General features: G+C 39.1%; 1 protein-coding gene across 2 annotated transcripts in view; it reads left to right on the top strand.

Annotated features, from left to right (window-relative positions):
- The first annotated feature begins 222 nt into the window (after positions 1-222).
- Positions 223-13,024, top strand: part of rapgef2b (Rap guanine nucleotide exchange factor 2b) — a 97,129-nt gene continuing 84,327 nt past the window's right edge. For both annotated transcript variants that reach the window (XM_079249991.1, XM_079249990.1), the window contains exon 1: positions 223-858. In XM_079249991.1, the coding sequence (XP_079106117.1) occupies positions 790-858 (69 nt within the window). In that variant the 5' untranslated portion in view covers positions 223-789. The remainder of the gene's footprint in view (positions 859-13,024) is intronic.

Below are 13,024 nucleotides of genomic sequence, written 5' to 3'. Positions count from 1 at the left end.
AAATATGCGTTGAAATAGAGATTTTTTAAAAATAGATTTAAATGAATTACAACCTACTGGATCGGTCATTTACTTATTGCCTAAACGCACAAACTTTTGTTTTGAAAAGCTTTGCCGGAAGTGCATCTATTAATTAATTCACACTTGATTGTCATTGTGTCAGTCACCATGGTGGTGGCATACAACAGCGTACGGCATCGGCAGTGGACCAATCTTCACTTTTAGACCTATTAAAACTCTAATATAATGAGTTTTCTTAGTGGCTGTGAGGGTCAGCCTGTCATAATGGACGCCGGTTTGTTGTTGTCGGGATAGCTTTTAGTTTTTAAGCTCACTTTTTGTTTCCTGGATCCTACATGGAATTTCTTCCCGTCGCTAGCAGAATGCTGAGGAGACAAGGAATGGCTTTACCTAACGCTGGCTTGAATAAAGGGACATCGCTTTTTACTGCTAGAGAATAACGCAAACAAAAAAGAAGAGGGAAGACTGTGTGAGTTGCGCTTTGACAAGAAGTTTCTTCCCGGTTGGCACCGGCGTTGGCAGTCCGGCTTCGGATTTGGGGCAGCAGAGGGACAGATACCCCCGAGGAGACTGCTCTGCTGTCTGGTTCCAGTCGTGGCCTGGCTTCGGGCACTCCCAGCTTATCCGCTAGTTTCGGAGCACACCCGACAAGACTTAAAGCAAGACAATAGGGGGGACTCTCTTTGTTTATCTCTCTACCCCTGGATATTCATAAACACTTTCAAGGAATAGACCCATATTATCTTGTAGACGGCGTCTTCCAAAACAATGGCGTCTTATGTGGATAACAGCTTTCGGCAGGCTGTGATGATGAATCCGGCTGAAAGGACGCAACAGGTCAGAGAAATGATTTATTACAATTAGCTACTAATGAAACCCACATTGCGAAGTGGTTGTTTCCGCTGTACTTTGTCAGGCTGCTGTAGCGAGATAACATGGCAACAGCAACGAGCCCTCACCGTCCTGATCTACAACTGTTGCCATGCAGCTCGTTCCCGAGCAACGCACGGCTACATCCCGCTAAGCCCTTTTATCAGCATAGATAATCGAGGCTACTTAACATAACAGGAGCTGCAACCATCGTGGGAATCTAACCCGCTTTAGTTTGTGCACCATTGCTCAGGTGCAGCCTGTAAACCTCATATATGCAAATTGACCTTTGGATTTTTACGCAACGTATGTTTAAATAAAATATTTGAGGCTCATCCAAATTTAGGGGGCGCTTAGCGGGCCAAAACAACATACTAAAAAGGGGCTTATAGATGAATAAATAACGAGAGAGAGGGATAATAACCACACAATGCTTTACTGTTGAAGCCAAGTGTTTTTTCTTGGATCTTTGGAGTGGCCAGCCGGACAGATCTAAGACTTGCTAATCATGTGGTTTGTGGTTTGTTGCCCCCTTTAGCCTCATATCACATGCATTCAAGCTTGCATCACATTTAAATTAAGATCTCATTTACATTCTTATTGGTGCAATAAAAATAAATCCAGTTTGGCTGTGAAAGTGGTATCATCCCCTTTGAGCACCTGCAAATGGTGCTGCTTTAGCAAAGCTTTCCACACAATAGAATAGGCAATCAATAAACCACCACTTAAACCAGTGAGCTACAGTTAGGGGGACAGCTTTGCCCTTCTATCTGACAATTATGGTGTCATTGGCGGCTTGTTAACTGCCCCTAGGCTTATGATCTTCACATCTTTTTGCCAGTTGTAATTTCAATGGGTGACAAATGCCAGGATATGGATGGTTACACACGAGATGTTAGATGTCTCGGTGGGATTACTATTTTAAAAGTTGCCTTAAATCCAGATTAATCCGTAATAAATTAAATCATACATCTTTTGTTTAACATGTTAGTTGAGTTGTCAGATTGTTTACTTTTATTGAGAAACTATCAGTAAAAATAAAATGTTTGTTCTTTTAGTAGTCTACAACATCAGTTTCATAACCACGCTTGTCTTGATAATTTACCTGCAGGAAAAAAAAGCTGTTAAGGGTCATGTTCAAAACTGCTTCAGTCATTCGTAGCCCACCAGGAATATAACGAAGAGTTCAGAATAAAACACTTCAACAGAATATGTTACTCTGTGTGATTAGCCAACAACCCCTTTTTTTTTTTTGCATTGCATTCATGTCCTGTTGCGTTCGTAGAGAAGTCTACACCTTTTCTTTTCTCAGGAATAATAGCAACTTGAAAAGCTGTAGTTATTTGACAAAATTCTTTTTAGCATTGATTGACATTTTTGGAATCATGTGACTTTATGCCTCTATTAGTAGTCAGCTTTATTTCAATAGCAGCACCTTTCCTGGTGTTCTATTAACGTGGAGAGAGGTGCTGTTGTGGCACAGATGGGTTCATCCTAATGGTGTTGGCAGGACCTCTCTGTCAGGATTAGCTAACGGATACAGGGATCTGTTTTTATCTCTCAAGACTGACTATGGTGGGGCTTGACCCTCTGTTTCACACTGTTGTCACATGACAGGTTAAATAACTGACCACTTGACAGCTACTGTTCTCACTGGCTTTGTCAGTTTCCTTTGTATGATTTTGGGCTGGGAGTGGAAATGATCTTGGCAGCGGTGAAACGATGCAGGCTGATAGTCAAAAGAACATAAAAATGACATGGATCCCTTTATTTTTTCCCCAGCAGTGATGTAAATTAAGATAAAAGCTGTTTTATCATTAACATCTTTCAGATGGACAAATTAAGTTATGCATTACAGAGAATATTGCAGTTCTGTTAAAGGGGCCAAATGACGTCTGAAATATGCAGGACTTTCCCAGCAGAACCCTCTTCTTTCAGTTATTTAATGCTGGTTGTATTAGTTATACTATTTACATTATGATTTTTGCCACTTTAGTACACACTATTCACCAATTTTCTCCTAATCCACCTTTTTTTAAAAAAAAAAAAAAGTTTTATATGTGGCCTTTGTCATAACATTTTGAACTTCAGCATTTTATATCCAGTTCTATAACTTAAGATCTAGATACTATAAGATTTGAAGTTGATTCCCTCAAATGTGCTTGCTTCTCAATGTCTTATCTATAACTAATTTATACTCAAATTGAGCATGCATTGGTTCAAATTAAGCATCCCAGGAAAGCTGAGTCATAGGAGTTAAGTCACTTTCTTTGGTTTTTAGAGGAACAAAAACAAGCACACACTTGTCTCAGCAGGGTGCACAGTTGATGTCTGCTGCAGCCGCTGTTTTATTTTCAGCGAGTAGCTGGACCCAAGACAGGCATCTCTGCTGTTGTTTAGCCAGGTGGTGAAGCTAAAGGCCACAAACAACAGTCCTCTGTCGTTATGACCCTGGTTCACAGCCACATAGCAGGAGGGACAGCCGCCTACTTTACATTGTTTCCACATATTCCGGACCAAAGCTGGAGCTCGGTGCTGGTTTGCAGCGACCTTTGAAGGAGACACTTGGGGGAAAAGAAAAGTCTTATTGTTCTGCCATTCACAACCCAAGAGAATAATAGTTTGCTGTCTAAATCCAATTTTAGACTCAGAAAAACTGACATTAACACATATCAACGGAATTACTTTGCATTTTCAAGTGTTGTGTTAGAAAAGGGGCCAGCAAAGCACCTGAAAATGCAAACATTTTAATATTCTTAAAAATTAAGCCTGGATTGGGTACTAGCAGTAACCTACCTTAGTTTTCCTACAATCCAGAGTTAAATTGTTGCTCTGAAATAGTTTATATGTTGCATTCAACTTTTACCAGCCAGTGTCCAGTTTCCATACATAAAAAAATCACTTCCATCTAATGTTGTAATAGCACTGCCGCTAATTAATCAAAATGCAATGTGATACAGAGCCTGTACAAGAAGAGAGCTTTTACAGTAGCTGTAAAATGATTGATGACGAAGCTGCCTGCTGTTCAGCGTCCTGCTCTGTACAGTCAGGAAGAGGAAAAGCGTCAAGACACCTCCTGAACTGAAGCAGGAAGAACGTCTTAGAACCCTTCTCACCCCAAAGCAGCGTTTCTATCTTTTCAAGCTGCTTGTTGTTTCAGTGCGTTTTCTATTTTGTAAGAGCATCACAAGCATGTGACCAACAATTGCCTTGGCCTCCTCTTGCGCGCTGAAGGACTAACCCCGTAGAAGTCAAGTGATGTCACATGTTATTCTTGTGTTGGGAGTGAATGCAGACTGAAGTGGTTACATGCAGCGTGGCCACAGTGATGTGTTCCTCTGCTTTAAATACAGAGGGTGATTTCAAAGCGAGAGAAATACATTAACTGTGATGCCCAGAGAAAGGACCAGCACTATTTCTGAGTAGTTCATTTGAGTCCTGATTTTATTGAGCACATCGATATATCTTTAATGAGATGGTGATGGCACAGGCAACCGGTCTTCGGGTAGCAGCTGATGAAAACAATTTGTGTAAAATTGAACGTATAAATTCATACAAGCCAGGAAACATTTGCAGTCCAGGAGGAATACATCAGAATGTTTAGTGTAGCGCCGTGCGTCATTTACTCCCTAAAATCTAATGATGAAAAGACCGATCCTCTGCAGTTTGTGTTTAAATGCACCACTGAGATTTAAGCAAGTTAAACACACAGCTGCTTTCGCCCCACGAGGCATCATTTAACACTCACGGTGCACAGAAACCAAACAAAGCTCTTCACATTTTAGGTGGCGGTGCAGTTCTGCTTTTTTTTCCTTTTAACTGACAACTTTTACATCTTTGTTTTGTAACTTTTAGTTCTGCACATGGCTTAAGGTACATGTATACTTCCTATCATGGCATGTAGAAAACATTTCAACATGGTTTCACTCTTATTTTACTCTCCTTTATATAAACTAATCATGTATAATAAGTGCATGCAGTACTTGATCTACTTTTGGACTTGCCTGTGTGCACTTTAGCTTTAGATAGCAATCTTTTGGGTAGTTTCTCCAGCTGAACAGAATTTAAGCGACGGTATGCTATGCTTGGCTTTTGTCTGGAAACAGATCTGCGAGGATGTTATTGGTGGCAGCAGCAGATTCTGGTCCAGCATGGCCCCTGAGAGCCGACATCTCTGTGTCTTGTGTAGCAGATGATGAGCGCAGACAGATTTCTATTATAAACCAGAAAAAATTTCGTGCTGCTTTGATGGAAAGTAACTTGAGGTTTCTGAAGTGTAGGGTTGAAAATTGAGTCTTCGCCTTGACCCTGCTTTAATGCCAAGACATGAAATGTTTTAGGCGGATGCTTCCTAAGGAAGAACACGAGGTAAAGTGTTTATGCTGCAAAATAATCTCTCTGATTTCCTTTAGCTAAATTCTGTTACAGCCACAACAATAGAGGGTCAGAGAGAGAGACAGAGTTAATGTATGAGAGTCTGAAATGTTTACCCCATGCTGGCTTCTGAGCTGCTTACTCTGCTGTTGCTGCTTTCGTTTTCTGGTCTTACTCGCCCATATATCGAAGGTTACGATTCGTACCATGGTTGCTTTCATCAGCTGGGTTGCACCTTTCTTTCTCATATGTTTTTTTTCTTTCTTTCAGAAAATATTGCACACATTTGAATTGTTCAGTGATCATGCTGCAGTGGCATTGTCCCCATACTTTTTTTCTTTTTATCTTGTTAGATAAGCTTGGATGTTACCTTCAGGGTCACTTTGTGCATTTAAAGCAGCTGAATCGCACACATTATTTTAAAAAAGCGCATGTTACAGCTCTCTGTGAGCACATTCCTCTGGATTCTTTTAAGGCGAAGCAAAACATCTCGGCAGCCAAGGCTCCAGAAATTCCGCTGGCCTTCACAGCAAAATGCAATAGACCCCCACGCCATTGAGCGACCGCAATCTTTTCATAACTTAGCCCGAGACCCACTTGGATGCTTGGAGAGCTTAGAGAATAAGCCATTCCTGTTGCACAATATTTGCATGACCAGTATTAAATTACTGTGGCTGTCATTAAGAGCTTCATTCCTTACAGAAATACCAACTTGTGGAAAAAATGACACAAGCGTAACAAGAAGATGAGGTTTGAGTGAAACAAAATGAGAAAATTCAGCCCACATTTATTAAATCCTTGTCTTACACGACTAATAACTCAGACACTCTGATTTCATTTTTGTGGTAAAATGAATCTGAATGAAGTCTAGAGCGTGTGCTGTGGTACAAAGTAATTATTTTACCTGGAATAGCTGTATTATCCTTGTTGTAAACAACTTCAAGAGTACTTTGAGTCAATTTGGTATTTAGCCTTAGTCCCAGACAGTACAGCCTCACTCTGCTGTATAATCTACTGTGTAATCCTTTCTGGTGGCAAACTGCTCAGACATGATGTGGATCAGATGTAGAGCTGATTAATTTGCATGATTAGAGATTTCTAAATCCTGGTATATGGCTTCATCATGCAGCTAATACTTGTTTACAGTATTTGAAACAATGGCACTTAATGGTGTTTGCCATTGCATGACTGGGTCAGAATCAGGGCAGGGTTTTTCATGGACATGCAAAGTCATACAACGGAGATTTTGTCCTAGAAATTAGTTCAAGAGCAACACATGCAGAGTTTACATGCAATGTTTTCCACCAAGTTAATCATTCTATCCTTAATATTTGAAAGAAAGCTCTCTGAAACTAGTCCTTTAATATTAACATCTATTTTAAACATACAATTTCTCTGGCAAAGTATCAAACTTTTTTTTTTCCCTTTTGAACTATTGGTACCTTTTTAAAATATGTCTACATCTGTACTCATCACAGCCAGACTCATTAGCATTGCAGCTCTGCTTGTCTGTCTACTTGCACATTAACACTCGGCCTCTGGTGGCTTGCTCACCTGCACAAGCTTTCAAATATTTATCAATGAGTCACTGTCAGCCTTCCTTCCTGCACTATAGCTCCCACATCTTACCTACAGTGTAGTTGAGACGCTTGACTGGATTTTTAGCTCACTTTGCAGTTATGATATGGGTATTTTATTTCACTGATTTGTCCTGACTGGAAGCCGATAAAAGATTGTTATTTTTAACGCCACAACATTAAAATGGCAGCTCTGATAGCCTTATGAAATGACACTTAAAAGCAAAATCTTTGAAGGAATAAAGGCCCCTGACTGCACTCTGTTTTATTCGAAAATATTGTAAATGAAGCTCAACATCAAGCACATTTGGTTGTAATGACATGCTTCATGAAAGCCGTGGCATATAAACAGCTGCTGTGGTGGCAGGTAGGTCGTTACTAGTTGTGGGAGCTCTGGGACGTGATTCATGACAACTATCATGAGGGAAAAACAGCTGTCTCTGCTAATGGATGGTGTTGTCAGAAGTGAAAACTGCTAAAGCAGCAGTCCTTGAGTTCTGCCAGCAGGTATATGAGAGGTGGTGGATGGCATGAAAGGAAGCTTTTTTTTTTTTTTTTTACCTGCACATTTATATATGTGTGATTAAGAATTCTGCTGTTCCACTTCCTGTGTGCAACAGAGCAGATTGGTGTTCTATATCTGTCTTGTTGAAACCTTATCTTTGTAATTGGTCCCTGAGGGTTTGTCCAACCTGTGGCCGGTCACGTTTTCAGCTCTGCAGACATCAGTTGCCCATACAGGAAAATGTCATTTTATTACCAAGGCCTCAACTTAATCAGATTCCTGGAATGTTTAATTTTTTTTATTTTTTTATTTTTTTTTGCCGGCTTAAACTGAACCTTCAATTACCTTCTTTTTCTAACGACTCTGGGTGCAGATTGCCTGGATGCCGGTTTATTATTATCAGGACCCTCACTCCTAGTTTTAAACGATGAACTAGTGTGTGTTCAGAATTTTTAAGGATCTTTCCTGTGGGAGAAGTTTGTAGAAACACATTTACTGCCCAGTTGACATCGTTTTAACTCTTGTTACACTACAATATGTGTTTTTTTTTCTTCTCACTAAATGTTTTGGTGTCAGAGCAGAGCATATTTATCAAATAGCATTAGCCTCAGACCTTGACCAAGATAATTGACACTTGCCTTGGTTGACCTCAAACTGCCATCTACTGCCAGACGTTTTCCCAAATGGCCTTATATTTCCTTCACACTTAAACTATTCCTGCTGAGAGCAAGCCCTTTTCATTAATCATCCTTGCCATTACTATTCAGATCTCCTTATGTATTATTCAGCCTTGATGTGACAAAGAGCAAGCATCAAAAATAGCCTTACATAATGCCACATTAGCAGTTCTATTGAAACGCTAATGCCCCTACAATCTCCTTAAAGTGGTATTTGCTCGTTTGCGATTGAGTAATTTCATTACATTGCCTGTAAGCAAACTTGCGCTGGATAAGGCTGCGCATTATACTTTGAAAAAGAGTTATTGTTTATATTTTAGCCTGAGCTGTACCATAAAACCTGACGAGCACGAATCTCTCCAAGCAACAGGGGAGTTTTGCAACTCTCTGTGATAATGACATAATCATGTTTCTGCAAGTGTATTGACTGAAAAGTCTCGGCAGACTCAGTGCCTTCTCAGTTGCATCATAGATACTGCTACTCTGATGCTATGTCAGGAATGAATACTTGTAATGCTCGTCATGACTGATTAGTCAGAGTCAAGTGGAAGAGTGTGAAATGTTTAGTTAAGAACTCGCACACAGGGAGGAAAGAGCCTAGCTGGGAACATGTCTAGTTTCTACCACTGTAGTCTAATTAAGCCACGTCATTTCCTTGTTTTACATCATGAGTAAAATTTTGGCTTGGAATTTGGGAGTATTAACACACTATATCACGATCAAGGTCACTTTGCTTGACTAGTGTTTTGTTTGAAGAGGATGGGTTTGCTTTTTAGCTTCTTGAAGAATCGCTGGTCAATTACACATTTAAATTGTCACTTTAGATGCCTGCTTTGTGTCTCACATTCTTAATACCAATAAACATGAAAAGAACAAATAAATAGATGAAAGTTACAAAATTCAAGGAGTCGCTTACACTTGATGATTTTTATGTAACTTGACATTTTGCATGAAACACACTCAGGATGCATTTAGATCCGGCCATTTGGTCCACATTCAGAGATGATCTTTTAACACTTGAGGTCACTTTTCTTTTTTAGTCTGAACTTGAAACTGCAAACTGAAATACAGCATGCTCACGTGGCATGGCTCCACTGAAGTGGAGTTTCTATGAGGATGTTTTCTTGTTCTTCCAGTTTCTGGAAAACATTGACTCAATAACAACTGGCAGGATGTATAATTCACAGAACATGTGTTCTTTTTCTTTTCTTATGAATGTATCTTTCCCCTCTATATCTTGTGTTGATTTTATTCATTTCTGCTCCTCAAAAAATTGCAACGTCACTAAGTAGACCTAAACATGGAGAGTAATAATGGTGTGGTTTTTTTTTTTTTTTTGGTTTTTTTAAAGCTGAGACATATTAATGTATATATGGCAGCCTCAAACAAAGATCTTGTTGGTTTTTTTTTATTGGAAAAATAGATGTTAAAACCCCAGTGTGAGCTTAACCAAATATTAATTTATCACACACCACCACTATACAACGCTTCAGGACTTGAATACATGCAGTCCATGTGTGAAAGCAGCTGTCAGCCTTGTCTTTATGTGCATTTAGATCAGTTCAGGTAAGACTGGATCAGAAGCAGTCGGCAGGTGTAAAAACTTGAACTTAAAACTGTCTGCTTGTTCCAATCAGACCAGCAGGAAGTATGTTATAGGCAGGTGTAAATGGGTCCTCAGTGACTGTAGAAATTTTCCATAGCTTTTGTCTTAGTCCCTCATGGAATATTACATGTGAGCTCAGCAGGGGTGACATGCATGATTGATTGAATTGTTTAAGCAGGTTTTACAGATTACTTCAATAAATGTTATTTAAAACAGTGACTTTGGGTTTTGTAATGTGGCCACATTTTAGACATCCTCTTAGTGGCTGTTGATGTCTTTTCTATAGTTCATGGGAGAATTTGATTGCAGCCCCTGTCTGTAAAGTTATCAGGCTGAATCAAGACTATTCAATTGTTGTAGCAGGGAAAACGTACACACCATCCATCCGTGCTTCCTTACAAGCTTGGGTGCTTTAAATCAAGCAGAAAAAGCGCACAATGACTCCCTCTTCCAGTCAGCTTGTGCCTGTCAGACATGGTTAAAATCAATCCTGTTATTTTTGGTGCTGCAGTAAGAATAACAGTTTTTGCAAACTGTACCAATTGCAATTATGCACCGTTATGTGTTGGAACATGTAAAGGCTTTGACATATTTAGCCACTTATTCTTCAAAGTGATTTTGATGAACATTGGGAGTAATATGGAAGTGACTTGAATTCATCAACAGATCCTTTATCACATTAATAAAATGTTCAAACTCTTTAGTCTAAATAGGAAATACAACTAATTTGTTTAATCAGCCAGAAATTAATGAAATGCTGGACGATACAATTTGGAACACCAGTTATTGAAGTAGAATAAATAAGAAAGTGTAACGTCATATGATTCAAAACAAAAGATGTGACTAAAACAGTTTAATATTTCATAGCAAATAACTTCATTCTCCTTGTACTTATATTGTTGAAATTGACATCAGAAGCTATGTATTGTGATAAAGATGAATAACAATCAGTATAGAAAACAACATACAATATAGAAAACATTACAATATTGCCAATAAAATTAAATTGTATGAAGAAGTGGAAAATGTTCTCCATATTCTCTGAGATTACAAAGGAAAGGGAAAACCTCAACTTGTGACTAAGCCCTTAAAAGATCACAATAGTTCACCAAGTTTCTTTTGTAAAACATCCTCAGGATATAGTCTGAAATCCCCGTCCGTCTGGAACTGAGGCCTATTTTAGTCTAACTGAAGTGAAAGGGCTTGGGTGGGATCATAAGGCAACTTTGTAAACAGGAAACTTCTATTCAAGTCTATGTGAGCTTGGTACACCCGTGTGGCACAACACACAGTTAAACATAAGAAAACTTAGACCATTCCTGAGTTGTGCAACTCTTGAATCCCAAACAGGGCTTGAAAATCAGACTCCTTTGTATTGTTGAAGGTTGTACTTGGTTATTAAACACGATTCAAGTATGGGAAACATTGTTGACCTTATATGCTTAAGTGCCTCTCTCAGCTCCACTATCACTTTGTTGCTTTTGTGACCTGAACTGGCAGCTCACCAGATGCAACATCAGCTCATATTAACCGAGGGGATGTTTTGATCCCTCTGGCCTGCAGATACAACTTGTTCATTGTCTTAGAAGGAGTGAGAGATTGACAATGCAACTTTTAAGATCAAAAGACAAGAAGTCGCACCTAAACCCAGGCAGCAGGCGTGAGATCCTACTCCATTGTAATAGGGAATCATGAAAGAGCACAGATGACAATGTTGTTTCGTTACTCACAAAGGCAGTGCTGTTGGCTTGCTCCCAGCGCTGAAGGAACATGCTGTTCATGTGCTGATATTCCAGCAGCACTGAGACCCCCTGGAAGTTCTCCAAACATGAGACCTCAACCTCTGCCAAGGTTGCATTGAAAATCTCTTTAGAAACCTTTTACAGCTTATTGTGGCCGGGCAATTCATCAAATTTAATTTTTCAATTACAATTTTTATTACCCAATGTATGGAAACTTGTTGGTTGTGATAAAGCAATTACTGTGCTATATCCCACTTAATTCAGTCTACTTATGTGTCCAAACCACCCTTTTTTCTGTGGGTTATTATTTATTTTATTTATGCAACATGTCTTCAGAACTCACTCTGACTGTGGCATGTTTACCTTTATTTTTTTTGTCATCACAATCTTATTTTCAGTTCAAAGAAATTGACATATCAACAGAAAAGTTTAATTAAAGTTATACAGTTTATCTTTGTTTAAAAAAAAAAGTATTTTTTGAAAAAGTATTTTTTTCATATGTGGCCAATCATCTCTCATTTGTCCTGTTGGTGTCCACCTTTACGTGACAATTTTAATTCCTCTTTAATGCAGGTTTAAAGTTAAATCTGCTTTAAATAGATGAAAAATGACCTCGTAAACACCTAATTCTTAATGTAAATAAAAGTTCTGAATGAAACTTAAATCTGAAATAAGTGGCTGGCTTATTCCTATTTCAAATCCAGATTGATAAATTTCTCTGTCATGTCTATTAGGGCTGTGACGATATGCTTTTGTCCCGATTCGATTTGATTCTGATTTTTTTGGGTGCCGATTCGATTTAAATTGCGATTCTCACAATTCTTTTGATATTGCTAACTCTTGTGGATTAACAGCAAAAAAAATGTATAAAACTTTTGTTTTTGCTCGTCATTTTTCTTGATTTCAATTAGGAAAAAACAACACAGTAGCCAGACCATCATTCTGCTGCTATAACGCCCTAGATGACAAGTTAAAAGATCAATAAAAACGACAAAAATTTTGCAATGGATCATATTTATCTATTCATTCATTTTCTGAACCGCTTAATCCTTAGCTTAAAAGCTGGAGCCTATCCCAGCTGGCGACAGGCAGGGTACACCCTGGACAGCTCACCAGTCCATCGCAGGGCCACACAGAGACGAACAACCATTCACGCTCACATTCACTCCTATGGGCAATTTAGAGTGACCAATTAACCTATCATGCATGTCTTTGGACGGTGGGAGGAACCCGTAGAACCCGGAGAGAACCCACGCATACATGGGGAGAGCATGCAAACTCCACACAGAAAGGCCACTGACCAAACCCCTCCCCAGCCAAGGATCGAACCAGTGACCTTCTTGCTGTGAGGCCACAGTGCTAACCACTGTGCCACCGTGCAGCCCATATTTATTTATCTGGGAAAAAAAAAAATTTTTTTTAAACAAAAAATCGATTTTAAAATTGTGAAGCAAAAAAAAATCCCAATTTTCAATTTTTCGATTCAATTTTCCCACCCCTAATGTTTATCTTTATTCCACTTTAAGATCATTCTGGTCATTATGTGCATGCTTGTTGACCTGTCCTGTTGCAATGACACACATATTCCACTCTGTCTTCTGTCTCCGACATCCTATCTTCAATCTCCACAGCTGGTGATAAAAGTGAAGCGG

The sequence above is a fragment of the Telmatherina bonti genome (genome assembly GCF_933228915.1).
Source record: "Telmatherina bonti genome assembly, chromosome: 12".
Taxonomy (NCBI): domain Eukaryota; kingdom Metazoa; phylum Chordata; class Actinopteri; order Atheriniformes; family Telmatherinidae; genus Telmatherina; species Telmatherina bonti.
This window is presented reverse-complemented; position numbering and strand designations above follow the sequence as displayed.